The sequence below is a fragment of the Mustela putorius genome, unplaced genomic scaffold (assembly GCF_011764305.1).
Source record: "Mustela putorius furo isolate JIRA1106 unplaced genomic scaffold, ASM1176430v1.1 tig00004007_pilon_pilon_pilon, whole genome shotgun sequence".
Taxonomy (NCBI): Eukaryota; Metazoa; Chordata; class Mammalia; order Carnivora; family Mustelidae; genus Mustela; species Mustela putorius.
This window is the reverse complement of record NW_025422145.1, coordinates 14167234-14193645: the sequence shown is the minus strand read 5'-3', so window position 1 is coordinate 14193645 and position 26412 is coordinate 14167234. Positions and strand designations below refer to the sequence as shown.

The window sequence follows — 26412 nt, the reverse complement described above, 5'->3', positions numbered from 1 at the left end:
CCCACGCATCTGCTGGGTCTTTGTTCTGAGAAAGCAGAGATCAGAATCCTTCCATCATTGAGTGATGGGGGTCGTGATTCACTGTGCGCTCGCATGTGTCAATGTCTGTGGCCACCTTGGAAACCGCTTCGTTCTGGCTGCAATGAGCGCCCATTCTTGGGAGTGGAGGAGCCTCCCAGAGCCTCAGGCATGACAGGCACCCGCAGGCCAGCCAAGGGGTTTAGGAGGGATCAGTGCCGTGCACTTTGCTGACAGGGAGCCAAGCAGAGGAGCCCACTCGTTTTCTGGCAACGTGGAGGGAGGAGGTGGCCTCAGCTGCGGTCCCCTCACCGAGCTGCCCGTTCCCGTCTGCCAGGGTAAGCCATCAGGATGGGAGTCCCAATTCCCCAGCACCACGTGTCTTTCTGAAGACGGCCATCGGAGAGCTGGGTACCTGACCTGACCCAGTGGGGCTGCTACACGAAGAAGCCTGGGGCCAGCAGGGGCTCTGGTAGTCTCCATTCTGCGGCTGTTTTTGCCATGGAAAGGTCCAATGGTCCCAGAAACACGGCGGTGCCCTTGGCTTGGCTGAGGGGAGCACCCTTCTGAGCTCTGGGTGTCTGCTCTGGCCGCCCCCTCACCTCTCCGCATTTGGACCATGAATTCTAGTAGCAGAAGAGCAGGGAAAAGACCCTGGAAACGCAGGTCTCCTTATGTTTCACTCAGCTCCTGCCACGGCTTGCCAGATGCACCATTATTTGAGAAATCTCCAGGAAAGCAAGGCCTTGCTGCCAGTACAAGGAGGAGAAGCTGTTGAACGTGAAGCCTCGTCCGGTCCCAGAGGCACCTCCCTGCGACAGTGTGCCCCTCGGAGCCCAGCGTAACTGGGGAGTAAGGGAATCCATGCTTGGTGACTACTCGGTGAGTGCTGGGAAGACTGTGGGCCCCCAGAGAAGCCAGGCAACTCGACTTAGAACCTGATGGACGGCACAGGCCGGCTGGCCCTGTGCTCTCTGCGGCGCTGTGCTTACGTCAGAGGTCCCGCCTACGTGGCAGCCAAACCCAGAACGTGTGTAGAAATAACCTTGAGAAAGACACAAACCTGTGTGAACAGAATTGGGAAACACGACCGAAGAGCAGAAAAGAGGTCTCGAAAACCAAGACCCACAGGCCAAGCTGCATGAGCCTCCCACGACTCGCAGAGCAGCCCGCGGTGCTGGCGTAAATTCACTTTATGGGTAGAGTCTGAAGTTCATCCAGGAGAGCAAACGTGAGAGTAGCGCAGAAATTTCTGAGAAAGAACCAGGTTGCAGGGTTGCCGGATGTTCTAAGAACAAAAGGTTTTACGCATGTGGGACCAGCGACAGCCCCGCCCGGCCCTGTGAGTTCCTGGTGAGAGCTGGAGCCGTTGTGGGAACTTGGGTAGGACAGACACAGCACTCAAAGCCGCTGGAAATATGGTAGATTCGTGGAGGAGAAGTCTGGTCCCCACCTTTGTACACAAAAGACTTCTAGTTGGATTGAAGATCTGAACATAGAAATTCAAGGTCGCGCAGCTGGAAGAGAGGTGGAGATTATGTTCCTAATCTGGGCCCCCCTGTGGCCATGGCCACAGAGGAAAATACTGACAGGGGGGAGGTGTGCTACTTAAGAAAGATACATTGTTTCCTACCCAGGTGATCTCCAGTGGCTTACAATAGGGTGAGGGTTGGGTAAAAGGGGATTCACAGAAGATACCAAGAAACGTACCTAAAGGATGCTCAAACTTCAAGAACAACCCAGAACTGAAAAGGGGACACGGAAGTAACTGCTCCGAAGATCCACAGAAACGAAGCAGGTGCTGCTGTGCCCCACGGCCAGGAGGTGGCAGTGTGAGGCCACGGCCAGGTATAGCCTGGCCGCCGGCAGGGGTCTCTGGGATGGCAGCCTTTTACAAGGGTGGGGTGGGCGGGCCCGTGTGCCCTTGAGTGATGGGACCGGGCACTGGTGCAGAGGATTGGGGAAACGGAGCACCTCGAATGGGAGCATGGCTAGCCTGGTCGTGATTTTGCTCTTGAAATGCCAGTGTTGATCCAGAAGGAGTTCAGAGGAGATGAGCTGTTGATGGTGGCTGCCCGGGGCAGGGACAAAGGCATATCCGCCTCTGACCCAGGGCGCCTGTTTCTTGTTTAAATTCCGACACCAAACTATATACGTTGGTGTTTAAGTCAGGTGACTTTATACTACTGGCTTCTTTGGGAAGGGACCACAGAGCGGTAGTGTTGTGGCCCGTCCCCAGCAGGGCAGCACAGAGGAGTTTGGACCCCAGTGAGGAAGGCACTGCCAGCCCCACACGCCCGCCGCCCCTGCTGCCTGCCCTCCCTCTCCCTCCCTGCAGCCAGCCAGATCTGCTTCCGTTTGTGGTTGGGCGGCTCTCCCTGAGGTCGTGCCCTTCCTGAAGGACAAGCTGGCCGGAGCCTGTAAGGCCAAGCACACGCACTCTAGGGCAGGGGAGGAGTCTTGGGCACACTGCCCCACCCACCGACCCACGCACGCACACGTGCGCACACACACACCTGTACCCACACATGTACACGCACATGCATGCGCTTGCCCCACGCGTGCACACGCACACTCACACCCCTGTGCCGGCAGTGCACACACACATGCCCCACACAAAGTACCCGTGCACATGCAGGCATACGCATACCCCACACATGCATCTGCGTACCCTACACGTGTGTGCGCACACATACTCCCTCCCCTTCCCAGTTGTCAGCTGCAGAGACGCCGCCCTCCTGAGGGCTGAGCAGGTGTGGGACCTGGCACTCTGGGTCCCTGTCTTCCTGCAGGGTTGTCATCCCCAGTGGGATTTACCACCCATGGGCCCGTGACATCTGCTTGTACTCCTTCATGCCTTTTCAGTGTGGAGATGGCTGTTCAGCATTGCTTTTTTTTTTTTTAATAAAAATCTATTTTGTTGGTTCCAGTCGCCAACTGACCTTTGTCACTTCCTTCCCCCCTGTCTCTCTCTGCTTCGCGGGACATGGCCCCAGGGGAGTTCTCAGGTGCGTATCTCACCCATCTGTCTGTCTGCATCCCCCTCTGCCCACGGTAGCGTCCAGCTGGAGTGGGTCGGCTGCCGTCCAGTCTCCGCTGGCTGTGCAGCCTGTCCCCTTCTGGTTTCTTTCCAGGCCACTAAGGCACACGTGCTTTTGCTCCCCAGCCCCCCTGCCGCTCAGAAGCTTACTTTGGTTTGCTCTACTACTACCCACTGACAGCGGCCTTGACCCCGTCCTTTCCGAGGCCGGCCGTTCCCCAGTGCCGTTTTCTAAGGCTCTATGGAGCCATCAGAAGCATAGGACAGTTTGGATGGGACTGCAGACCCAGTTGCGTGTTGTCTCCCCTCTGTCATATGTACCCCAGAAGTCAGGGGTCCTCTTCCCACATGGCAGACTCAGTTCCTGCTTTCTCCCTCTCCTCCCAGCAGGAGACCCCGAGCCCACCCACATGCACCCACCTAGTGTGCTAAAGCCATGCTGGCTCCCCGGGTGCCACTCTCCCTCAGTTGCAGACACGCGCCCCTAACCCCCGCCCTTCCCAGCTCAGGGCTTGGGTGCACTGGTGACCCTCCACCTCACCATTCAGGTGCTGAGGCCTGGTGGTTTTTCCAGGAGGAAGAGCTGGCTCCACGCATCTCCCACCCCTCCATCCCGCTCCAGGGTGCACCCCAAACCTGGAGACCAGTAGCCCTAGTGGGCCACCCCCCTGCTGCTCACACAGGCTTAATGCGCTTCTTTTTTCTCCCTTCCTTCCGTCTCCCTGCCGCCCCGGCCGCCCGGCTCCCGTGGGACTGGGATGGCTCTCCTAGTGCGCCATGATTTCTTTGGTAAGGCCAAGGCCCCGTTTCAGTTCGCTTCTCCTGTTCCTTCCTTCTTCTGTGGGCCTCACACCTTCCTGCTTCGCGAGCTGATCGCTTCGCTCTGTGTGGTGGAGCAGCGGTGGGGCCAGCAGGGGCCACAGGCTCTCCTGGCTTCTAGCCCCGGGGTGGGGGGTTTGGTTTCAAGTCCTGAGTCCCCAGCGCCCTCCCTCAGAGCAGACCCTGGACAGGCCGAGGGGCGGGAGCAGAGACAGCAGTCAGAGCCCGTACCCGGCACACCGTGTGCATAGGTCTCATCTCACGGTTGTCCTTGACAGAGGGCGAGTGATCAGGAGGGACAGACCCTGGGCTCTCGAGGCTGTCTGTCATCATGGCTGAGTGCCAGTATTTCAGAGTTTTTGTGACTTGCCTGCAGACAGCTTAGTGCTGGGGTCCACCTTGGGACTTGGTATAGAGGAGCTGGAGGGGCCCCTCTGGGCACCAACCCCAGGGAGTGCGGTCCTCACTTTCACTCGCTCCCTCCCTGCTGCTGTGCCCCAGGGAGGCCACCTGCCCTCCTTGGCCCCGAGCTCTTTGCCGTCCTGCGCTGTCTTCTCTGTCCCCATCACCACGGTTCCAACCACCACTGTCCTGGGGACAGCTCTGAGAACGGTCTGCTTCACGAAGGCCTTAGAAATCACAGGGCTAGGGAGTTGCTGACAGGGGACAGAGACTGAGGCCACCCGGTGGGGCTGGTGCTGCCTGAGCCCTCCGACGGTACACAGATCTCCCGTGGATAGAGCACGTGCAGGTCAGCCAGGGCTGTCGCGCCCGTCCACACAGGACCGTCCGGGGGTTGCTCTGGGACTCTGTCCCTGCCTGCTGCTGCCGGCTGAGAGCCCAGCTGAAGACCAGCAGAGGCCTCTCCCTGGGGTTCCCAGAGGCCAGCCCCATGGGCCTTGTCCCCTGCATCTGCCCCCCAGGGCCGATCCGCCCCTGGGGAGGAGGGCTGCTGCTGTGGGACAAGTGGAGTAGGGTCAAGGGCTGGCTGGCTTCCGACCCGGGGAGTACCTCTGTGACTTTTGTTTCAGGAATGGGCAAGGAAGTGGGGAATCTGCTGCTGGAGAACTCCCAGCTTCTAGAAACCAAGTAAGAACGCTCTTCTTTTTTTTTTTTTTTTTTTTTTAGATTTTTTTTAATTTATTTATCAGAGAGAGAGAAGGGGAGAGAGCGAGCACAGGCAGACAGAATGGCAGGCAGAGGCAGAGGGAGAAGCAGGCTCCCCCCTGAGCAAGGAGCCGGATGTGGGACTCGATCCCAGGACGCTGGAATCATGACCTGAGCCGAAGGCAGCTGCCCAACCAACTGAGCCACCCAGGCGTCCCAAGAACGCTCTTCTTTAGGGCACCTGGGGGGCTCTGTTGGTTAAGCCACCCGCTCTTGATTTCGGGTCAGGTCATGATCTCAGGGTCCTGGGATCCAGCCCTACAATGGGCTCTGCACTGGGCATGGATTTTGCTTGGGATTCTCTCTCTCCCCCTCCCCCCACTACCCTCTCTATGAAAAGAAAAAAAACCTGGAATGCTCTCTTCCCTCCGAGAGTACTGAGATAACCCGCCACCCAGGGCCAAGGCCTCCCTGTAATAACGCTGGGAGGGCCCAGACCCACACGGCCCAGCTTGCCCATCCAGGGTCACCACTCTTCCCCGTATTCTGCACTGCGGGGTCTCCGCTCAGACCCCCATGAGCCGGCAGGCCCCGTTGAGCCCCCGTCGCACTGTGTGCACAGCGGTTCACATGGACTTCTCGACTCTCTGCCTTCTCAAAGAAACGCTCTGAATGTGGTGAAAAATGACCTCATCGCCAAGGTGGACCAGCTGTCCGGGGAGCAGGAGGTGCTCAAAGGGGACTTGGAAGCCGCCAGGCAGGCCAAGCTTAGGCTCGAGGGCCGTGTCAAGGACCTGGAGGAAGAGCTCAGGAGGTGAGCCAGGGCCTGGGACTGGGCCCTGGGAGTAGGTGGTGGGACTCCTGGAAGGGGCGGGGCTATGCCACGCCCCCAGTCCGGTCCCCCCCTTCCGGGCTCCCCCTGGAGGACACGCCTCCCAGCGGCTCCGCCCTGCGCTCCTCCCGCAGCCTGCCCCTCCCGCAGTTCCCGCTCACAGTGGAGCGACCCGGGCCCAGCTGCCCCTCTTCCCCTCTTCCCCGCATCCCCGCCCCGCTCCGCATCGTCCACCTGTCCCCTCGTCTTCCTTAGGAGGCACCTCCCTTAGGAGGAAGCCTGCCTTCGTAGGTTCATTCAGGAGGAGGGGGGTTCTGGGTTCTGGAAACTTCTGGGTCCCCGTCCCAGCACTTGGCACTTCTCTTGCAGGCTGATGCTTCCCGCGGGGGTGCCTGTGGCTCCAGGCTGGAAGGGGGAGGTGTCACGGGGTGGGGGGCGTTGTGGGGGCAGCAGACCTGCTTGGGGCTGGCCGGCGGGCTGCGCCTTTCCCATTCCGCAAAGCCCTGGTCCTCTGCTGGGGCCGCCAGGGCTCATTCGAGCAGGGCTTTGGGCCACTGGTCCGCCAGGGCCAGAGCCCAGCGGGGCCTCCCCACTACCTCCCCCCCCCCCCCCCCCCCCCCCGCCACAATTCCCTCCTGGTCCTGCAGAGTGAAGTCTGAGGCAATCGTCGCCAGGCGTGAGCCCAAAGAGGAGGTGGAGGATGTAAGCGGCTATCTCTGTACAGAATTGGTATATTCCACTATTAACCTGCGGGCGTGGGGGGCGGGCCGCGGGGCGGGCTCGGGGCCCTCCTCACCCCTTCTGTGTCCTCTCCTCCACCCTTTCCTGGTGAGAACCCCTGTTCAGCCTTAGGGGCCCACACCCCCCTCCAGGTCCAAGGATGGTCCTGAGGCGAGCCCGCTACTCCTTGGGGGTTCGTAACTGACTGTTAGGAACTGCTTCAGGGAAGGCAGAGGGAGACTGCGTGTTGGGCCTTAGCCCTCACCGCTGTGGACCCCCTTCTGGTCAGGGTCTGGTGACTGGGCTGCCTGCCTTCCGCCGAGGGTGGGGCCGGGCTCCTCTGCCTGAGGTGACAGGGGACACGGCACACTGCTCAGTAGCTCGGTTCCTTTTGGGGGCACGTGATGCATGTGTCAGGGTGCCGGCCATGTGTTCCCTCAGCCCGTCCTGCGCAGCCCCATCTCTGAGCACCTTAGAAGAGACCCAGAGGCACCTAGCACCTCTTTGCCTGGGGCTGGGGGCTGATGCTCACTCGCCTGGCAGCTGCCTGGGGTGCCTTGGCCCCAGGCCAGCCTGCAGCCGCAGGGAGCAGACTGGGTCCTGCCCCCGCACTCCCAGCTGGCAGACCCCACACGGATCTGCCAAAACCACCAGCGTCCACCTCAGACGCAGTGTCCCGCGGTCCTGCTTGCCGGATCCTCCCTAGAACCTCTCTTCCTCTGCTGCCCCTGGGGACCGATGTCACCTGTCCGTGTCGACTGGAGGCATTTGGGATCACCATGGGATTCAGGGGCTTGTGTCAGCCTCCTCAAGTGTGTCATGTGACCTTCTAGAAAGGTCCCCCATGGGGGTGGGTAGGCTGCCCAAGTACCCCCCCCACCACGTTTGCCTGAGGAGGCCCCAGAGAGGAAGGGCGCCAGCTGCCCGCCGGCTGAGCGGCTGTGCCCCCCCGCAGGACAAGGTCCCCCTGGCGCAGCGTCGCCGCTTCACGCGGGTGGAGATGGCCCGTGTGCTCATGGAGCGCAACCAGTACAAGGAGAGGCTGATGGAGCTCCAGGAGGCCGTGCGGTGGACCGAGATGATCAGGTGGGCCCCTCGGCCCCCTGGGGTGCCCGGCCTCGAGCCGTGGACCCCGTGGCAAGCCCTGAGAAACAGAATGTGGTGGATCCCTCCCCGCCTCCCTCTCCTGCAGAAGGACCGGAAGGGGGCCTGGTGGGAGCCAGTGCGGGGCTCTGAGCCGGCAAGGGGCCTGGCTGGGCTAGAGCCCAGCTGGCGTCTTGGGGCCTGGTGTGCTGAGACCCTTCCAGGAAGCTGTGACTGACCCCCTGGGAGTCCCTCCTCCCTGAGGCCAACTCCCCGTGTGCCAGTGGGGGGCTCCCCAGCACCCGATCCCGGGCAAGGGAGATGCCAGGTTGGCCTGGGCAGGGCCCAGTGGGTGGGTGTAGTCTGGGGACAGGTCTGCCTGGGCAAGGGCTGAGCGGGTCCCTGGCCCCCCTTCCCCGCCCCCTGTAGAGCGTCCCGAGAGCATCCGTCTGTCCAGGAGAAGAAGAAATCCACCATCTGGCAGTTGTGAGTTGGGGCGCCAGGGTGGGGAGGGGGCAGAGGAGGCTCCCCCTTGGCCACCCCTCACTTCCCGTGTCCCCACTGGCAGCTTCAGCCGCCTCTTCAGCTCCTCGTCCAGCCCCCCTCCAGCCAAGCGGCCCTACCCCTCGGTGAACATCCACTACAAGTCTCCTACCACAGCCGGCTTCAGCCAGCGCCGCGGCCACGCGATGTGTCCCATGTCAGCGGGCAGCCGGCCCCTGGAGTTCTTCCCTGACGAGTGAGTGTCCCAAAGTGTCCCTGCTCCTCCCGCAGGCCTGCACCACAGGCTGGGCTAAGGGGAGGCCCTGGGTCCCAGGGTCCTGCCCCTCCAGGCTCTGAGGCACGAGCAAGCAGCCTCTGTCTCACTCTCTGGGGGGCTGTGCTGAGGGATGCGGTCCCTGGTGGGAGGGGGCTGGCCAGCCTCCGAGGCTGACCTCTCTGCGCCCACACCCTGCGCCCCTCCAGTCTGACTGGGTGCACGGGGCATCTCTGGGTACAGGCTCCACTGCCCCCCAGTCCCTGCCCTTCGCCCCAGAGGGCCACCCACAGCCCCTCAGGTGCCCCGGCTCCCCTGCTCTTGGGGACGGTGCTGCAGCCAGCAGGCGGGGTCAGGCCCCACCCCAGGCTGTGGCCCACACCCCTGTGTCCTTGGAGGTTCTGGGAGCCGACAGGAAGTCAGCAGTGTAGGGTTTCTGCCTGGGAATAACTCTGGAAATTCATGTTTCCCTTAGTTTTGATACCAGGATTTTGGCTCCAGAGCAGAAGTGGGGAATTCTGTGTGTTGTGTTCTTGGAAGGGCCTGGGGGAGGGGACCAGCGCTGGGCGGGAGCTGGACAGGGGCCGGTGCCCAGGCTGCCCGTTGGGGGACCGGGGAGGGGGCACGCATGGTCCTGCTACCTGGGCGTGGGGACCGTGCGTGCCCCATGCAGGGCAGGCCAGCAGGCACGGGCAGGAAATGACCTGTGTGCCTCCTGCCAGCGACTGCACGTCCTCCGCCCGCCGGGAGCAGAAGCGGGAGCAGTACCGCCAGGTGCGCGAGCACGTGCGCAACGATGATGGGCGACTGCAGGCCTGCGGCTGGAGCCTGCCGGCCAAGTACAAGCAGGTGCTGCAGAGGGCATGGGAGGCCGGCAGGGGGAGGGGCGGGGGGTGCGGGGGCAGATGGGATGGCAGCTGGGGAGCCACCTGCGCAGCCCTACGGTGCCCCCATGGCCCCACCCATGGAGGACTGGCCCTCCGCCTCAGGCCTCACGCCCACGTGGCCTCTGCCTTGTGGTTGCAGCTGAGCCCCAACGGGGGCCAAGAGGATACCCGGATGAAGAACGTGCCCGTGCCCGTGTACTGCCGCCCTCTGGTGGAGAAAGACCCAACCATGAAGGTGAGCCAGCCCCGCGGGGCTGACAGGTGCGGGTGGGTGGGCGCAGGCAGTGGGCTCGCTGACCCCAGGGCCCTTCTCCCAGCTGTGGTGTGCCGCGGGCGTCAACCTGAGCGGGTGGAAACCGGGCGAGGACGACTCTGGGAACGGAGTCAAGCCTGTTCCAGGCCGCGACCCTCTGACCTGTGACCGGGAAGTAGAAGGAGAGACCAAGAGTGATCACGCGTCTCCAGAGAAGAAGGTCAGAGCACATGGCAGGGCCAGGGACCCCACTGCTCCTGGGGTCTAGGTGACTGTGCCCAGCACTGGAGTCACATTGAGAGTGACAGAAACAGGACAGCTGGGGACAGTGCTGCAAGACTGGGCTCATCTGGGGTCCCCTCCCGGTCCAGGACTGATGGAGGCCTTTGCTGCCTCCTGGGTCGGGGGAGATGTGCAGAGGGTCTGAGGCTCCACAGGCTGCAGGGCTGGGGGGCTCAGGCCCCCAGGGGTGTCTCCTCCTCCTCCTCGCAAGTTGTGTGCAGGAGTGGTGGGTGGCCCGAGGACAGGGGGCTGGCGGAAAAGGCTTCACATGGGGTCTAAGGCTTTGTTCTGTGGCCCAGACTGGCTTGGGGGCAGGGACCAGGGCACCAGAGCTCAGTACTGAGTTCTCACTGCCCTGCTGCTGGAGGACATGCGTCCCCTGAGGCCGCGGGCAGGGCTGCACCCTGAGAGGGCTCGGGAGGCCCCCACGACCGGTGTGGCTGCTGGAGAGGCCTGGCCTCCTGTGCTCGGAAACAGGCAAAGGAGCTCCCTGAGCCGGATGCCACCTCCAGCCGCGTGTGGATCCTCACCAGCACCCTGACCACCAGCAAAGTGGTCATCATTGACGCCAACCAGCCGGGCACTGTGGTGGACCAGTTCACTGTCTGCAACGCCCACGTCCTGTGCATCTCAAGCATTCCAGGTGAGGGCTGGCAGCGTGCGCGCAGTGGCTGCTCTGCACACGGCGGGGATAGAGGAGGCCCGGTGAGCCGTACCAGCCTCGCTTCGGACATGCTGGGGACAGTTGGGAGCCCATGGGGGAGTCCAGAGGGGAGCATGCTGGCAGTGCCGCCCCTTAGTCCCGTGAACAAGTAGGAGAGGACCCCGAGGTGACTGTCGCTTTCGTGCCTGGAAGGAGATGAGCTGGGCCACAGGACAGATGGAAATACCAGTTGGGAACTGAGCACCGACCTGCAATGGGCCCAGTTCCTGCCGCCCTGCTGCAGCTGGGAGAGCCGGCGCTGACAGAGGCTTGGCTTTGCCTCTTGGTGGCAGTTCTTATGCCAGCGTTTGGGGGGGCGGGCAGGGCCCTGCCTGGGCCATCTTCCAAGATGGCCCCAAGCTCCTCAGAACTCTTCACTTTCTGACACGTGATCAGAGTTGATTGCTCCCAGAGACCAGAATCTCACTTCTCCATGCCTTGTGCTGGCTCTCCAGGCCCGCAGGCAGTGGTCGTGAGTAGGGGCCCACTTACTGAGGCCAGCCTGGCCTAAGAGTCCGGGGCACCCTGAGCCACCCACGGTCGCCGGCGGCCGCCTTCTCCCTCCTCGGCAGTCCCACATGGGACGGGAGCCCTGGTTATGTTTTGGTAGTGGGGGCTACTCAGCATAGGCTGACGGGGCCGTGACTCTCCCGCAGCGGCCAGTGACAGTGACTACCCTCCGGGGGAGATCTTCCTGGACAGTGACGTGAACCCTGAGGACTCCGGCGCCGACGGCGTGCTGGCGGGCATCACCCTGGTGGGCTGCGCAACCCGCTGTAACGTGCCCCGCAGCAACTGCTCCTCCCGAGGGGACACCCCAGTGCTGGACAAGGGTCAGGGTGAGCTGGGCCAGCGCCTGGGTGGCCGCTCTCCCCCAACCCCCTTGTTCCTCCCCACCCCCTGGCCACACTCACTCTTCCCTTCCACAGGGGAGGTGGCTAATGTTGCCAATGGGAAGGTCAACCCGTCTCAGTCCACGGAAGAAGCCACGGAAGCCACGGAAGTACCAGACTCTGGGCCCAGCGAGGCAGAGGCGGCTGCGGTGCGGCCTGGGCCCCTCACAGAGCATGTTTTCACCGACCTGGCCCCTTCCCCGGCCCCTACTGCCCAGCCTGGCAGGTGGGCTCTCTGAGGACGGGGCCGACGGAGGGGTGGGGAGGCTGGCTGAGGTGGGCGGGAAGGGGCTCCCCCCGGGCCACCCTGGAGCAGCCATCCTTCCTGCAGCGAGAACGGGCCGGAGGCTGACACAGGTGGGGCGCAGCCAGAGCCAGAGCCCAGCGCAGACCCTGCGGGGGCCAGCAGTAGCGCGGCCCCCACCATGTGGCTGGGAGCCCAGAACGGCTGGTAGGTGGGGCCCCAGGGCGGGGTGTGGGAAGGGTCTCCTGGAAGAGCAACCCTGCCCACCAAGGCGTCCTCCCACAGGCTGTATGTGCACTCAGCCGTGGCCAACTGGAAGAAGTGTCTGCACTCCATCAAGCTGAAGGACTCGGTGCTGAGCTTGGTGTATGGGACCCCAGCTGAGGGCGGGCGTCGGGAGGGGCCTGGGGCAGCGGGAGGGGCCAGGGGCATCGGGAGGGGCCCGCAGTACCCAGCCTGGGCCCTCTCGCTCACCACCGTCCCTTTCCAGACACGTGAAAGGGCGCGTGCTGGTGGCCCTGGCTGATGGGACTCTGGCCATCTTCCACCGAGGCGAAGGTGAGGCCCGGGGACGCTGGGCGGGTGAGCGGCCGCCCCCACCATGGGCAGGGGGGTCCTGGCCAGGCCCGAGCAGGCGTCTGGGGCTCTCTGCAGATGGGCAGTGGGACCTGAGCAACTATCACCTGATGGACCTGGGCCACCCCCACCACTCCATTCGCTGTATGGCCGTCGTGTGTGACCGCGTGTGGTGTGGCTACAAGAACAAGGTGCACGTCATCCAGCCCAAGACAATGCAGATTGAGGCAAGTGCTGGCAGCAGGAGGGCCTCGCGGGATGGGAAGGGGATCCTGCTGGGGGCAGCGTTCCCTGCATGCCTGCTAATGGGCCCTGGGGGTTTTGTGGGGTCCAGGGCAGCCTGCTCAGGGAGACAGCACCATCACGGGCCAGCAGGGGCGGCTGGGCTGTGAGTGCCAGTCTGTCTGGGGTCCACCTGCTGCTTTGCTCTGCAGTGAGTCCTATCAGCTCCCTCGGGGCCCCGCTCGCCTCCCCCAGGCCGCCAGCCTGTGGGCTGAGGTGGCTACGGCTCTGCCCTGGAACCTGGACCCTGAGGAGCAGAACAGGTTCTAGAGCAAAGGCTGCAGTGAGCCACATGGGCTGCATCGTGACCTGCGGCTAGGTGGGTTCAGAGCCGCCCCCCCCCCCGGCACTCCCTCATTGACGTGAACTGCCGCGACCCCACAGAAGTCGTTTGATGCACACCCGCGGCGGGAGAGCCAGGTCCGGCAGCTGGCGTGGATCGGGGACGGCGTGTGGGTGTCCATCCGCTTGGACTCCACGCTGCGGCTCTACCACGCCCACACCCACCAGCACCTGCAGGACGTGGACATCGAGCCCTACGTCAGCAAGATGCTGGGTGAGGGGCTGCGCCGGGCTTGGGCGTCAGGGCTGGGAGGGCCCCCAGCGGTGGCCACACCGACCACCTGCCCTCTTCTCCCCAGGCACTGGCAAGCTGGGCTTCTCCTTTGTGCGCATCACGGCCCTGCTCATCGCGGGCAACCGCCTCTGGGTGGGCACCGGCAACGGCGTGGTCATTTCTATCCCGCTGACGGAGAGTGAGTGACCCCCCTTGACGCCCGCACAGGTGGTGGTGACTGCGTTCGGACAAGACTTGGGGGCAGGGGGTGGAGGGCACGCTCGGCCAGGCCTCACTCCGGACTGGGGTGCCGCTCGCCCCGGCCTGCCCCTCCTGTGACTTCTCTCCTCTCCCTCCCATGCTGCGCCCCTCGCCTCCCCAGCCGTGGTTCTGCACCGAGGCCAGCTCCTGGGGCTCCGAGGTGAGTCCAGAGCATCTGCCTCCTGCCCTCGCACGGAAGCCCCCAGCTGAGATGCCCTGTGGGCTGAGGCTGGCCTCGCCCCGGCGGCGGGCGCTCTCCTGATGCTGCCTCTGCCCGCTGGAGATCAGCGGCCTCCTCTCAGGCTGGGGCCTGCTGCCCTTCTCTCTCTCCAGCCAACAAAACATCCCCCACAGCTGGGGAAGGAGCCCGCCATGGGGGCGTCATCCACGTGTATGGGGATGACAGCAGCGACAAGTCGGCCAGCAGCTTCATCCCCTACTGCTCCATGGCCCAGGCCCAGCTCTGCTTCCACGGCCACCGCGATGCCGTCAAGTTCTTTGTGTCAGTTCCAGGTGAGGAGCTGGGCCCCCCCTTGCTGCCAGGCAGCGGCGTGGCCCCCCTTCCGGAGCCTGTGGGGTGGGGGGGGGGACGTGCCGGCTGCCTGGCTGAGCTCCCTGTGCCCCAATGACAGGGAACGTGCTGGCCACTCTCAATGGCAGCGTGCTCGACAGCCCATCTGAGAGCCCCGGCCCCGCCGCCCCCACCTCGGACGCCGAGGGCCAGAAGCTGAAGAACGTGCTGGTGCTGAGCGGCGGGGAGGGCTACATTGACTTCCGCATCGGTGAGTAGGCGCTGCCCAGGGTCCCGGGACCCCCCAGGGGGGCAGGCCCATCACAGCAGCTGCTGTCTGTCCAGGGGACGGAGAGGATGATGACACCGAGGAGAACACTGGGGACGTGAGCCAGGTGAAGCCCCTGCTGTCCAAGGCAGAACGCAGCCACATCATCGTGTGGCAAGTGTCCTACAGCCCCGAGTGAGGCTCCAGCCTGCCCCGCCGCCTGCCTGCCGCCCACGTGTACATACAGCCCCCCCACCCTGCCCACCCGCTGCCCGCCCTGCAGGCAGCCCGGCGCCCCTCTTAGAACCTCTCAACCTGCAGCTTTCACCTTAGGGCCGGGCCTCCCCAAGGGCGGCAGCAAGGGTCTGGCTGGGAGGGAGACGGGGGAGCGGGGTTGCACCCTCACCGGGAGGGCAAGAACCTCTGGGGATACCCGACCCAGCAGCTTCTGGCTCGCCTCTGGTCACAAGTTCTCACAGCCTGGGGGCACTTCAGGGCCAGAGCAGGGCAGGGTCCTGGGGTAGGTCAGATCAGGAGAAGGCCCTGCAGGTGGCTCCCAGCTCCACCCTGGGCCCCCCACTTCCCTCACCCCAGGACCCCCCAGGGCAGGAAGCAGGGACTTCAGCCCGCCAGGTCTTCCCAGCCGGAGCGCACTTGCCTTTGCCTGCTGCCTGATGGGATGGGTCTGACCCTGCGGGAGCTGGCCCAGCTACTAGCCTTCCCCGGACACCTCCCACCCACATCCTGACGCCTGCCCCGGGAATTGGCATGGAAGCACGTAGCCAGGCTGCCTAAGGCAGCTACTTGAGAAGACGGGGACAGATGCCCTCTTCTTGCTCACCCCGTGTGGCCAACTCTCCCTGTGCAGAAGACCCACCCGGTGGGAGCAGGCTCTGGAGACCTCCCCTCTCACAATCCTCTCGGGTGGAATTTCTCAGGCTGCCAAGGCAGGTGCAGGCCTCAGGAAGAAGGGGAGGCCCCTGGCCTCTCCTGAGGTCAGTCCTAGGACACAGGCTCAGCCTCAGGGGGACAGGGGGACACGTGGTCTGGGGCCTGCCTCCCAGTCTCCAAGGAGCCCAGCTCCCAAGACACACTAAGAAGTGCCTAGGGCTGGCAGTGTGGCCTGCTCCCTTGAGGGCAACTGAAGACAGCCCGCGAGAGCTCGGGGTAGAAGCTGCCTCCAGCCGGCTTTGAGGGGGGCCGCCCTGGACTGCCACCTCCCCAACCCGCCCAGGTCCAGGCCTCACTCCTGCTCCGGAAGCCCTGCTGCCCACCCACCTCCCACCAGAGAAGCACAGATCTCGGGCAGCCACGCCGCATCCTAGCCGGCCACCACCACAGCCACGTGCAGCTGCAGGCTTCTCCCCACCACCCTGCCACTCTCCACTGTGATGTATGTCCAGTCCCTTGTCTGTTCCCACAGGGCCGCAAAGAGACTTGAGGGCGAGCCGGGTGGGCGCAGCTAGGGAAGGGGCTGGGTGGTGATTCTCCTCAGGCTTTGGCCCTGCAAGCGAACCCACGTATCTGCTCTGTATGTAATAAATGTCTTAACGTCGTAGCCCTGTGTCCCTGGGCACAGACCAGCGGGAGCGTTAAGGACTTGCTTCACTTTATTGTCCCAAGAAACACTGGCCCACGCAGTGAGCCAGGGCGGGCCACTAATAGGAGGGGCCCGCGGGGTCTCGCAGCTACTCGTACAGCCAGTGCGCGGCACTGTCCTCCCAGCACAGCAGCTCGTCGCCGCGGAACCAGAGCGCGATCTCCCGGCGGGCGCTCTCCACCGAGTCGCTGCCGTGGACCACGTTCCTGCGGGAGAGCCACGTGAGCGCCGGCGGCTGCCGGGGCGTGGCGGGGGCTGAGCGCGCGCTCGGGCTGCCTTACTTGCCGACTTCGACGCAGAAGTCCCCGCGGATGGTGCCTGGCGCGGCGTCGGCCGGGTCGGTGGCCCCGATGAGCGCTCGCGAGGCGCGCACCACGTCCAGCCCCTGCCACACCTGCGCGCGAGCCGGCGGGGATCAGTGCATAGGCCTCCGTTCGGGCCCGCCCACTCTCCCGCCCGCGCGCCGGGCACTCACCATGGCCACCACGGGCCCCGAGCCCATGTAGTCCACCAGCCGGCCGAAGAAGGGCCGCTCGCGCAGCTCGGCGTAGTGCTCGCGCAGCAGCTCGTCCGAGGCCTGCGGCGGTCCGGGGTGGGGACGTGCCGCGCGCGGCGGTGTCTCCACCCGCCCGCCCGCGCCCCGCTGCCGCCCCGCCGCCGCCCCCCGCGCGCCCTCACCTGCACCAGCTTCAGCGCCACCAGCTTGAAGCCCTTGCGCTCGAAGCGCCGCACGATCTCGCCCACGAGCCGCCGCTGCACCCCGTCGGGCTTCACCGCCAGGAAGGTGCGCTCGTATACACCGGCGCCCGCTGCGGGAGCCCGCAGGGTTGGGGCGTGTCAGGCCCGGCCGCTCCCCTGCCCGCACCCGCTCCCCCACCCGGGCCCGCCGCCGCTCACCAGCCGGGAAGAGGTGGGCGAGCACCGTCAGCAGCAGGCACAGCATGATGGCGGCGGCGGCGGGCGGGGCCTGCGCTTAAAGGGGCCGGGCGGCGGGCGGCGGGCGCACGGGGAGCCCCAGCCCTCAGGTACCCCCCCAGGGTCGGCGCTCCCTCCCGGACCTGCCCAAAACCTGCTGTGGCTGCCCAACCCCAAACGCAAAGAAAACCACAAACCAGGGCTCCGGTTCTGCCTTTATTCGCGCGCGCACACAGTTGCCGGCCGAGTCCGGCAGTGACCGCACGGAGCGCAGAGGCGACCCGCGCCAGCGCTGCCAGCCCCGCCACGCCCCGAGGCCAGCCCCGACACCCCGGGGGCCTGCTCGCCCAGAGCAAAGGCGGGGGCGCAGGGTCTGGCTCCATGCTCCCAGGGGGCTGACCCAGCTGCAACGCAAAGGCGTCTTCGTTCACAAAGCGGGGCCCCGCGCCCTCCCCGTGGCATTTAGACTGGCGTGGCCTTGGCCTTTTTCTTCGCCTCCTGTTTCGCAGGGTAGTCCCAGGGATGCACTCGGGTCCGCTCCAGATTCAGCATGGGCTCCTCGGTGCAGGCGTCCCCTCTTTTCTGCCGCTCCGCTAGGATCATGGCCCGCAGGAGTGGCGGGTAGGGCACGCAGCGCGGAGCGTCCTCGGGCAGCGCCGGTGTGAACGCGGTGAAGGCAGCCTCCTCGTGCTTGGGCACCAGCCGCCAGTCGTGGTACATGACCTGCCCGATCTCCCGGGCTTCGCTCTCCGTCCGCCCTAGGGAAGAAGGCCCGGGCTGAGCACACGTGCGCCCGTGGGACAGGCTGGGGTCAGGGGTCAGGGTCACGGCCGCCCCCAGCGCCTCACCTTTGAAGGTCAGCACGCCCCAGGCCTTCCCGTGCTCCAGGTTCTGCAAAGCAAGCGCACAGGGCGTCGGCTCGGAGCGCGCGCTCGCCCCCTCCCCGCGGCCGGGGCGCCGGGGCACCCGCGCGCACGCACCTGCGCCGTGTAGTCGGGCCGCACGCGCGTCAAGCGCCAGTAGCACGGCTCGTCGTGCTGCCACAGCCAGGACTTGCGCGTGACCAGGCGGCCCAGGCCGAAGAGTGGCAGTCGGCTGAGCAGCTGCATCAGGCTGCTCTCCCGGCGCACGTCGGCCCAGGCGCGCACCGGCAGCCGGCGGCCGGAGTACGGCCGCGTCAGCGTCTCGTAGTCCAGGGCGTAGCGCTGCGAGTCGCGCGGTCTGTTCCGCTGCTCCCGCAGGGCCCGAACGCGACGGGCCAGCTCGGCGATGAGCCGCGGCCGCACCTTCTTGCGCGCCATGGTCGGCGCCCGGCTTGCCCGTGCCCCGACCGGAAGCCGCGCCTCCGCCGGAAGCGGCCGGTGTCTCTCGGAAAAGCGTCCGAGTGCGGGCGGAAGCTCAGTGGAGGCCGGGCCAGCGATGGCGCGGGAGGGCTGCGGGCGGGCTGGATGCTGGCGCCGGGCGGGGGCACGGGGCGGGGGCCGGCGGCGGCCTCCGACGTGGGAGGTCTCGGACTCGGACGGCGAGGGACCCGCCGGCGCGAAGACCCGCCGGCCGGTGGAGGAGTGCAGGACGGCGGCGGAGGAGTGCAGGGCGGCCGCCGAGGCTCTGCGGCCCGAGCGGGCCCTGCGGCGCGTGGCAGTGCGCGTGGACCCAGGTGCGTGGGGGATCCGGGGGGCGCCGGCGTGGAGTCGGTTTCCCAGCTGGGGAGGCGGCCGGGCGCAGGCCGGGGTCGGCTCTCCGCAGCCGGGCGGTGGTGACAGCCGTGTCCCTGCGGCTCATCGCAGCCATTCTGGAAGATGCTGGTGCCGACGTCCTGCTGGAGGCCCTGGGCGCCCTGGGCTGTGAGTACCACATCGAACCCCAGCGCCCGGCCCGGAGCCTCAGGTGGACCAGAATGAAGCCGGACCCTTGTCCCCGCACTGTAAGTGTCCGGTGGCTGCGGAGTGCACCCCTGGCCTGAGTGCTTGTTCCCTGCAACTTCACGCACGCCTGCGGGGCTTGAGAGTGGTCAGCTAGAAGCTGGAGCGCTCAAGGGGTGCCGGCGACTTGCAGGGCTGGTGTCCACAAACCTGAACTGGTCTTGGACTTGGCGGGGGATGAGGCAAGGATTGTCTGTAGAGCAGTTTCGCCAGGCTCTGGGCTTGGCTATAGCGAAGAGCCTCTGAGCCACTGGGCCCAGGCAGGGCCCTGGGACTTGTGAGGTGGGGGCGGGGAGCACTGTCTCTCCATGTCCCCACAGGTGCCTTCGGAGGTGTGGGCTGCCGAGGAACAGGTTCTCCTGCTCCTGGAGCCAGAGGAGTTTCTACAGGGCCTCCTGCAGCTGACTCAGGTGCGCAGGGGTGGGGCGCAGTAGTCCTTCCCACAGGCAGAGGGGCTGGGCTTCCCAGCTTGGGGGAGCTGCTCCGCTAGCTGCTGTTCCGTACTCTAGGGGAGAAGGACCAGACAGGATGTGTGCAGCGGCCTGGGGTGGAGATGTGGGTGAGCTAGGGAAGCCAGGTGGGTTCTTGGCCTGGAGCAGACTGGGGCCGCTGCTGGAGAGTAAAACCCGGGTTAGGGGAAGTTCTCCGGTAAGCTGAGTGACAAGGCAGGCGTGAGCTTAGACTCTGTGCGGGTCTGGGTGTGGGTGGTTCAGGGTTTCTCACACACCTGCAGAATGGTAGGCAGTTGGGTGCTGGGGTGGAGAGGCAGAAGTGGAGGGTGAGGGGTCAGGGTCCCTCTTGCAGGTGCCTGGAAGGCACTGTGGGTTTCCCAGGTCCCTCGGCCTTGCAGGAGGCACACAGCTGTGCTCTGTGGTTGGAAGCCTGTGTCCTTCTCTCCCCCGGACCACTGAGCCACTCTCAGGCCGACTTCTTTGCATGCGAACGCAGTTGCCGTGTTGCCAGCTGCAGAAACAGATGTGTTAAACCTCGGCTTGCAGACTTGTGGCCCATCTTGCTCCGTGCCCTGGGTCTGTCCTGAGAGCTCCACCGGCCTCCGCTTGGCTGTCATCGGGCTGGATGCCTACCTGTGGTACCAGTCACTCTCTTGTCTTTAGTAGGCCTGGCTGGGATGCGGGAGTTCGGGGGAGAGGTAGTGGGAGCCCAGGGGTTGACTATGACCCAGCTAATTCCCTTTCTTGGGGGGCCCCGGAAGAGTGATGGGGTGTGGGGACCCAGAGAGATGGTCATCTTTGTTCAGGTCTCAGCAGCCCAGCAGCCAGCACGTGCAGCAGCCAGAGAGTCCAGCAGTGGCCCGTGCCCCAGTGACACTCAGCTGGCCCAAGGTGGAAGAGGTGAGGGCCTGTCAGGTGAAGTGGGATGGGTGGGATGTTTGCCTTTGGTTCTGCCCTTGGTCCTGGTGCCTGGGCTGCTCTCTAAGGCCCAGCAGCCCATTTGGTCCTAGAGCAGCATGTGGGGTTCGTCTCAGCTGGGTGTCCCCTAGGGGTGACCTTGTCTGACCAAACGGTGGGCTCACATCCTCAGGCCCTGGTCCTCCTGCAGCTCTGGGCACATCTGGATGTGCTGCTGGTGGCCTCCTGGCAGGAGCTGACTCAGAACATATGCGCCTTCACCAGGGCCCTTGCTCAGCGCCCGCTCAAGTGCGTGCCCCCGACCCACACTTGTGACTGTGGCTGGGGGAGGGGACAGGGACACCTGGGTGGGTGGAATCTCCCTGGTGTCTTTGATAGCAGAGAGCCGAGGGCTTTGTGAGCCGGGAGGACAGGGTGCTCCGAAGACATGAGGGCTCTAGAACCTTCTTTGCATCCTTCTCCATCTGTAGGCAGTACCGGGACTCCTGTGCCTTTTCCTTCTGTGTGGCTGGGCGCTGGGCAGCCGGTGAGCGCGTGGCAAGAGATGGCACAGGACTGCGGGGGATCTGGTGGCGACAGATCAGGCAGTTCCGCCGGGTCAGCCCTGCTGTGGCCGATGCCATTGTCACTGCCTTCCCCTCTCCCCGCCTTCTGCAGCAGGTGGGTCCCCCAGTCCCTGCCTGTCGCTGTGGAGCTAGGGCCCCAAGAGCTGCCCTGCTTATCGCTGTGCCCACCACAGGCATACATGAGCTGCAGCTCGGATCAGGAGCGCCTGGCCCTCCTGGCGGACCTCCCCGTGAAGACCGGCGGTGTTGGCCGGCCCCGCAGGGTGGGGCCTGACCTTTCCCGCCGCATCTGCCTCTTCCTGACCGCCACCAACCCCGAGCTCCTGCTGGACCTGAGCTCTTGACTACGTCTGTGGGATAGGAAGGAGCCCTGTCTCACCAGCAGGACAGAACGTGGTCCACCCCACCCCAATTGGCAGGGGGAGGGAACAGGGCATTGCCCTTGGGGTAGGTGGGAGGGCGTGGGGCAGCCTAAACATTCTAGGGTAGCTGGGATGGGCAGGAGAGGAGGGGTGAACTTCCCCTGCCCTGGGTCCTGGACATGCTGGCCACAGAGCTGGGGCCCAGTTGGGGTCAGGAAGGGGTAACAAACACCAGTCACGGGGAGACTTGGGGGCGGCATGTTCTGAGAGGCAATAAAACAGAGTCCCGGGGGAGGAGAGAGAACGGGGCTGGCTCTCCTGGCAGGCGCTGGGATGTAGCTGGCTGCGACATGGAGAGAGCCCTGGGCAGCCGGGAGCCCCGGGCCTCGGCCCTGACTTCCTTCCTCTGGCCACCACAGAGGCGTCATGTGGAGTATAAGTTTATTACGGTCATTTTGGCCTGGGACAGGAGGGACAGCAGCTGACGACATGCACGAGCAGCTGAAGGACGCAAACAGGCCGGGAGCGAGCACGGGGGCTGCCTCTGCCCGTGTCCTCCGGCCCAGTCGGTCCAGGAGAGCCGGGCTGGCCGCATCTGCACGACACCAAAGGCCAATGCTCCTGGGGCCACAGGGGCCCATACCAGCCAAGACCGCCCTGGGCGCCCTGGGCGTGAGTCTGCCCTCTGGAGTTGTTTGAAGGGGCGTGGAGCAGGCGGCTCCAGGCCCAGGGAAGGCGGTGTCCTCCAGCAAGCAGTCAGGTCCTTCGGCAGCGTTTCCGTGGGTGGGGCCGGGGCTCGGGGCCGCTTGCGCAGGTGGCCATGGGGGATGGTGCGGGGGGCTTGCGGCGGCCGCAGCTCATGCTCAGGACCCAGCCAAGCTTGTGACGCAGCACCTGCTTGAGGCCGGGTGGCAGGGGCAGCCCCTCGAGCGTGTCCCCAGAGTCAGGCCGCAGCTGGCGCAGGCGGTGGCAGCACAGGTACTGCAGGGAGGTCATGCTGGCGCATGAGCGGATCACCTTCATGCTGCTTTTGGCCGCCGTGGAGCACACCATTGGGTAAAACTTCTTGTTCTGCAGCTTGGTGGCCGCCACGCCTGGGGGAGTGGAGGGCACCACCTGAGTCCCCAGCCGGCCCTGCAGGGTGCAGACTCCCACTGCCCCTGGTGTGGCCCCGCCCTCCAGGAAACCCAGGACCTCAGGTTCCTACAGGGACCAGCTGCTGGGACGCCTGGGTGGGGGCTGCAGTTCCACACCCTGCAGGCACCAGTCAAGGTCACGTCTGCCCTCACCTATGCACTTCCTGTTCTTGAAAAAGGTGAGCGTCCCGTGCCAGGTGTCCAGGTGCACACCGATGATGGAGCCCTGGCCAAACCTTGACGAGAAGCTCATCTTATCGCCTTTGTGATGGAGGAGACCTGGGGGACAGGGCGATGGGGTGAGCCCTGCTGCCTCCGGGTTGCGACCCCCACCCCTGTCCTCTGCCTGCCCTCGGGGCCCCGCATACCCGTGTACGAGAGACCCCAGCTGTCTTCGTCTCTGCCGAGCAGGCTGCAGAACGTGTGGTGGTACTTGTCCAGATCCACGTCTGACGTGCCGATGCCCACCATCTGGGAAGAGTGGGGCGGGTAGAGGGCGTCTGGGGCCTGGGCGCCTGGGGTCACACCTGCCAGCCCCACCCCTGCCAGCCTGCTGGCCACTGACCATGTCGGTGCCATAGACTGGGGAGGTCATCTTGATCTCCCAGAAGTGCTGGCCTTCCCCCAGCTCCTTGGTGCCCCTGATGGCCGCTGTGCCACAGCTGTACTCCATGTGGAAGTTGACCTTTCGGTTGTCACAGCTCAGCAGGGTGGCCGAGGACTTATTCAGGTCATCCCACACCCAGTCAAAATCTGCAGGAGCGGAGGAGGTCAGGGCTGGAGGATATGCAGGCCGGCTTCCCGTGCCCCGCGCCCTGTGTCCTCCCCCGGTTCTCACGCTCGTCCTCCTCCCCACAGCGGCAGTCCTTGTCCTTGCCGCGGTGCGCTGTGTGCAGGCTGCTGCAGAAGGAGGCCTCACTCTGGCCGTCACAGTCACAGAAGGACTCCCCGGTCACAGGCACAGCGCTGGGGATGGGCGGCGGCAGGGTGGGGGACTCAGGGTCGGAATCAGAGTCACTGTGCTGCAAGAGAAGGACCAGCTGCTCCCGCCTGGCATGCCCCCTGCCCTCCGCTGCCACCACGTGCAGGTCGATGGCACTGATGCCCCGAGGAAGCACCTGCAGATCCATCCCCAAAGGCCTTCCGTGGGACTCTCTACCCTTGTCCAGTGCCACCCCCAGTGGCCCTGGACACCTCCCCCGCCTTCCTGGGAATGGGTTCAAGGGCTCCACCGGGGGTCACCAGGCACCCCGCTGACAACCAGTCAGGTGGGGCTGCTGGCTCCAGCTCCTCCTCCAGCCGTCCTGAAGCAGGGGAGCCCGGGACAGACTCTTGACCTGACGAAGGCAGCCTGGCTCTCTACACAGGGAGCGCGTGGGCCCCTTCCTGTTGCAGAGCCCCTGCATCTGTTCTGGGCCGTGGCCCTCTGGTCATCACAGAATGGGTGGCTCCTAACCCAAGCCCAGGGCACTGTAGTCCCGTGCACATACGTGCAGTGCTGCCACAGCAAGACCTTCCGTGGGGACCTGTCCTCTGCCCAAGGGGCCCCACCCTCATGACATGTGCTCCACATCTTGGGAGCCCGATGATGGCCCAGAGCCAAATCCTTCCAGAAGACCAGTCAGGTATGCTAACACTACAGATGCCTTCTGCGCACGGAGCTGTTCCTCTTTTGAGGACAGGGCCCTCTGGACCCACCTGCAAGGGGGTGGGGTCTCACTGGCCAGGCCCTGAACGCAGGCTGGGGTCCTGGCCAGGCTCCACCCTCTGTGCCCTGCTCTCCTGGCCTCCATGAGCTTCTCCCCCCGAAATGTCCTCTGTCCCTGCACAGACCCAGGGCAAGGCCTGGTTCGCCTTAGCATCCTGCTGCTCTGAGGGTAAGGCCTACAGCCTGCATCGGGGCCTGCCCACCCCCCTGTTGTGTCCATTGTCTCCTACAGCAGGGGCGGCCTCGATGCCCCTAGACTGCGCTTCCAAGAGGCCTTTCCAGCCCTTCCCTCCCATGCTGTGCTCCTCAGCTCTGCTTTCTCCCGTTAGAGGCTGAAAAACCTGCCCCTTGTTTCTTGGCACCCAAGGCTACGGAGCGGCCACACAGCAGAGATGGAGCTCAGGAGGCCAGAAGCCACGGTCATGGACAGATGCCACCAAGAGACAGGAAGAATGCCTGAGGCACCACCCGCCCCTTATGGAAAATGCTGTTCCCCCAAAGCGAAGGCAGGCTCACTGCTCATCAGGCCGTCCATCCCCTTCCCATTTTGTCTAATGCCAAGGTCACAGACCTGAGTCCCGGGGTCCACTCAACCAGCCCCCTGCGCAGCAGCACAGCAGGGAGGGGGCAGCTGCCCACCACCAACCAGAGAACCAGCATCAGAGCCGGAGTCAGAGGTGCTGGGGTGACACGCCCACCCACACAACCCAGGACTCCCCGCCCATTAGGAGACAGACAAGCTATAGGCATGCGTCACATGCTGTGCCCTAGGCCCCCAACACCACCTGCATCTTCCAGCGATGAGCTGGCCGGGCAAAGACTGGCGGGAGAATGGATTGCTCAGATCACGTGGTCGGGGGAGCTGGCAATGTGACAGGAATGCAGGCCGAGGCCTCTCACTGGCCTGGGCAGGGAGTTTGGGGAGGCCCTTGGAAGGGGCCCTGGACTCTGCCTCCAGTTCTCCCCCGGGGGTGGTGGTCCCACGGGATTCAGCCACCCTCACGCTATCAACTGCTTCCTCCAGGACACCCGCCAGGGCTAGGGCAATAACATGGGGTGCTAGGACCCGGCAGAGCCCAGTCACCCAAGGATCACCCTTGCCGGAAGCAGCCAAAGCGACTCAGAGCAGAACTGAACCCCTGCCCTGGTCTGAGCGCTCTGACAAGCCATCTGCAGTGCCCACCTCCAGCAAAAGGCACAACAGCTGTGCAGCGTGGCAGCCACGATTGGGGCGTCCAGCTGCTCCTTTGCAGGACCCCTGGCCTCCCTGAGCTCTGGAGCCACTGCATGTGGGAAGGCACGGGCGTTTTGATCTCTAAAAATTCCAGGTCCTCTTTCTACATACATGTACACAAACACCAAGCATATATTCATACAGGCAAAGATGACATCTGGGAGCACACACGCCAAGCTGCTTTAGGACGCTGGTTGGATCAGTGGAATGGAGTTTTTGTTGAACTGACCAAAAAAAACAACTTCTGTGCCCCAGAGAGAAAAATCTAAAGAAGGTGGTATCTGTCCTGGGGTCCTGTCACCCCAGGGCCACATGGGTCCTTGACCAGGGGAAAGGAGGGCCTTTCCCTGGCCCATCCTCTGCCCCCAGGGGCATCTTTCTCTTTCAGTTCTGGCTCAGGTACTGCCTGCCCTGGGCATCTCTGCCCCTTAGTCCATCCATGCCCACATCCCCCACCAGGACCTACCTGCCCATCCGAGTCGTAGCCCCAGTTAGTGGTCCCTGCCAGAGCCACAGCCCGGGCATCCGCGTCTCGGTGGGCTGCGCTCAGAACAAAGTGCCAAGCTCTGCTGCTCCGAGGACGCCTGGCCATGGTGGACAGGATCTGGAGGAACACCCAGGCTCTGAGTAGAGAAGACACAGGCAGTGCTCCCGTGCTCCGTGCTCCATCCTCAGCCAGCTATGCTGGCCTCGGCCAAAGATGCGAGCTTGCCTAAGCCCTGTGGATGCGGACCAAGAGCTCTGGGACTCTTCCCGCCCTCAGCCCTCCCTCCAACATGCAGGCACCTCGATGAGCACCAGGCAGAGAGTGAGGAACACCACGCACATGCCCATGACTCTCAAACGCGTATCTCAGCCGGACCGAGCTCAGCCTGCGGAGCCCAGCTGGACCGAGCTCAGCCTGCGGAGCCCAGCTGGACCGAGCTCAGCCTGCGGAGCCCAGCTGGACCGAGCTCAGCCTGCGGAGCCCAGCCGTCCCTCGGGCGCCTCCAACCTCGTCTGGCTCCTCCTCTGTCGTCCAGTGTGACAGATGGCATCTCCAACCTCCCAGTTCCTCATGCCAGACCCATGGCAGTCACCCTGAACACCCTCACACGCCCAGCACCACCTCCAAACCATGTCCTGAGCCCTCTCCATCCCCGGGGCCTCTGGCTCCTCCCACTTCACTCATTACAGCCGAGCCGACTTTCTGGAAGCACAGAGCTTAAGAACGGAAGCAAGTCTCAATCCATCTGGAAACGGCTCGGCCTTGCCTTACGGAGACAACATGCAACATCCCGCCCCTCCGCGCTCCTCCAAGCCGCAAGGGTCTGGCCCCGGTGCGAGCGCGCTCCCGCCCTTCGCCCGGAATGCCTTTCCCGTCCCGCATTCTCCCGGGACCACGCCGCCTTCCGGGGCTGCCCCCCGACCCAGAGTGCCCCCCGCGCCCGTTCCCCGAGGCGCCGCCCCCGGCCGCCAGGCGCAGGTGACCGCCCCGCAGCAGCGCACGGCAGGCGGCGCGCCCCGA

The 26412-nt window shown here is 64.7% G+C and overlaps 5 protein-coding genes across 25 annotated transcripts in view; 2 read left to right on the top strand and 3 right to left on the bottom strand.

Annotated features, from left to right (window-relative positions):
* Window positions 1–15650, top strand: part of MAPK8IP3 (mitogen-activated protein kinase 8 interacting protein 3) — a 46146-nt gene extending 30496 nt beyond the window's left edge. For 12 of the 19 annotated variants that reach the window (XM_045072179.1, XM_045072165.1, XM_045072177.1 and 9 more), the window contains 24 exons: window positions 3015–3026; window positions 3830–3847; window positions 4909–4966; window positions 5646–5798; window positions 6464–6545; window positions 7492–7622; window positions 8049–8105; window positions 8188–8358; window positions 9099–9225; window positions 9403–9498; window positions 9581–9736; window positions 10276–10441; window positions 11158–11340; window positions 11431–11620; window positions 11726–11845; window positions 11924–12004; window positions 12129–12196; window positions 12293–12441; window positions 12881–13052; window positions 13138–13251; window positions 13435–13473; window positions 13647–13826; window positions 13946–14095; window positions 14170–15650. In XM_045072179.1, coding sequence (XP_044928114.1) covers window positions 3015–3026; window positions 3830–3847; window positions 4909–4966; window positions 5646–5798; window positions 6464–6545; window positions 7492–7622; window positions 8049–8105; window positions 8188–8358; window positions 9099–9225; window positions 9403–9498; window positions 9581–9736; window positions 10276–10441; window positions 11158–11340; window positions 11431–11620; window positions 11726–11845; window positions 11924–12004; window positions 12129–12196; window positions 12293–12441; window positions 12881–13052; window positions 13138–13251; window positions 13435–13473; window positions 13647–13826; window positions 13946–14095; window positions 14170–14291 — 2795 coding nt within the window. In that variant the 3' untranslated portion in view covers window positions 14292–15650. The remainder of the gene's footprint in view (window positions 1–3014; window positions 3027–3829; window positions 3848–4908; window positions 4967–5645; window positions 5799–6463; window positions 6546–7491; window positions 7623–8048; window positions 8106–8187; window positions 8359–9098; window positions 9226–9402; window positions 9499–9580; window positions 9737–10275; window positions 10442–11157; window positions 11341–11430; window positions 11621–11725; window positions 11846–11923; window positions 12005–12128; window positions 12197–12292; window positions 12442–12880; window positions 13053–13137; window positions 13252–13434; window positions 13474–13646; window positions 13827–13945; window positions 14096–14169) is intronic. The other 7 variants (XM_045072171.1, XM_045072178.1, XM_045072166.1 and 4 more) reach the window with 5 other exon arrangements.
* A 34-nt stretch (window positions 15651–15684) lies between these two features.
* NME3 (NME/NM23 nucleoside diphosphate kinase 3) lies at window positions 15685–16755 on the bottom strand. The gene is made up of 5 exons (XM_045072194.1): window positions 16590–16755; window positions 16371–16501; window positions 16168–16269; window positions 15974–16086; window positions 15685–15898 (listed from the first exon to the last, which is right to left on the bottom strand). Exons 1-5 carry the CDS (start codon window positions 16633–16635, stop codon window positions 15781–15783), a joined length of 510 nt encoding a protein of 169 aa, XP_044928129.1. The 5' UTR covers window positions 16636–16755; the 3' UTR covers window positions 15685–15780.
* Window positions 16756–16810: 55 nt separating this feature from the next.
* Window positions 16811–17908, bottom strand: MRPS34 (mitochondrial ribosomal protein S34). The gene is made up of 3 exons (XM_004750764.3): window positions 17588–17908; window positions 17456–17498; window positions 16811–17365 (listed from the first exon to the last, which is right to left on the bottom strand). The coding sequence occupies exons 1-3, from the start codon at window positions 17906–17908 to the stop codon at window positions 17070–17072; spliced, it is 660 nt and encodes a 219-aa protein (XP_004750821.1). The 3' UTR covers window positions 16811–17069.
* EME2 (essential meiotic structure-specific endonuclease subunit 2) lies at window positions 17877–21254 on the top strand. 2 transcript variants are annotated; one of them, XM_045072185.1, is made up of 8 exons: window positions 17877–18264; window positions 18395–18531; window positions 18850–18939; window positions 19528–19619; window positions 19788–19881; window positions 20090–20187; window positions 20370–20559; window positions 20639–21254. In XM_045072185.1, exons 1-8 carry the CDS (start codon window positions 17877–17879, stop codon window positions 20807–20809), a joined length of 1260 nt encoding a protein of 419 aa, XP_044928120.1. In that variant the 3' UTR covers window positions 20810–21254. The 2 variants fall into 2 exon arrangements, with proteins under 2 accessions (XP_044928120.1, XP_004750814.2); XM_004750757.3 differs by having other exon boundaries at window positions 20072–20187.
* SPSB3 (splA/ryanodine receptor domain and SOCS box containing 3) lies at window positions 21252–25855 on the bottom strand. 2 transcript variants are annotated; one of them, XM_045072186.1, is made up of 7 exons: window positions 25692–25855; window positions 25372–25509; window positions 22802–22985; window positions 22529–22716; window positions 22332–22434; window positions 22117–22242; window positions 21252–21921 (listed from the first exon to the last, which is right to left on the bottom strand). In XM_045072186.1, exons 1-7 carry the CDS (start codon window positions 25737–25739, stop codon window positions 21584–21586), a joined length of 1125 nt encoding a protein of 374 aa, XP_044928121.1. In that variant the 5' UTR covers window positions 25740–25855; the 3' UTR covers window positions 21252–21583. The 2 variants fall into 2 exon arrangements, with proteins under 2 accessions (XP_044928121.1, XP_012910708.1); XM_013055254.2 differs by having other exon boundaries at window positions 25732–25842.
* Window positions 25856–26412: the final 557 nt, after the last annotated feature.

Bases quoted from the DNA above. Each gene is read 5' to 3' on its own strand.
- MRPS34 (XM_004750764.3), bottom strand. From the start codon at position 17,908: ATGGCGCGCAAGAAGGTGCGGCCGCGGCTCATCGCCGAGCTGGCCCGT. The intron at 17,499-17,587 runs GTGCGTGCGCGC...CTTGCTTTGCAG, and splicing joins GGCCCGACTACACGGCGCAG to AACCTGGAGCACGGGAAGGC. The intron at 17,366-17,455 runs GTGAGGCGCTGG...CTTCTTCCCTAG, and splicing joins GGGCGTGCTGACCTTCAAAG to GGCGGACGGAGAGCGAAGCC.
- SPSB3 (XM_045072186.1), bottom strand. From the start codon at position 25,739: ATGGGCATGTGCGTGGTGTTCCTCACTCTCTGCCTGGTGCTCATCGAG. The intron at 25,510-25,691 runs GTGCCTGCATGT...GTGTTCCTCCAG, and splicing joins TCTGCCTGGTGCTCATCGAG to ATCCTGTCCACCATGGCCAG. The intron at 22,986-25,371 runs GTAGGTCCTGGT...CTTCTCTTGCAG, and splicing joins GCTACGACTCGGATGGGCAG to CACAGTGACTCTGATTCCGA.
- EME2 (XM_004750757.3), top strand. From the start codon at position 17,877: ATGAGCCGCGGCCGCACCTTCTTGCGCGCCATGGTCGGCGCCCGGCTT. The intron at 18,532-18,849 runs GTAAGTGTCCGG...ATGTCCCCACAG, and splicing joins CGGACCCTTGTCCCCGCACT to GTGCCTTCGGAGGTGTGGGC. The intron at 18,940-19,527 runs GTGCGCAGGGGT...CTCGGCTTGCAG, and splicing joins GCCTCCTGCAGCTGACTCAG to ACTTGTGGCCCATCTTGCTC.
- NME3 (XM_045072194.1), bottom strand. From the start codon at position 16,635: ATGCTGTGCCTGCTGCTGACGGTGCTCGCCCACCTCTTCCCGGCTG. The intron at 16,502-16,589 runs GTGAGCGGCGGC...GGGCTCCCGCAG, and splicing joins CGCCCACCTCTTCCCGGCTG to CGGGCGCCGGTGTATACGAG. The intron at 15,899-15,973 runs GTAAGGCAGCCC...GCTCTCCCGCAG, and splicing joins TTCTGCGTCGAAGTCGGCAA to GAACGTGGTCCACGGCAGCG.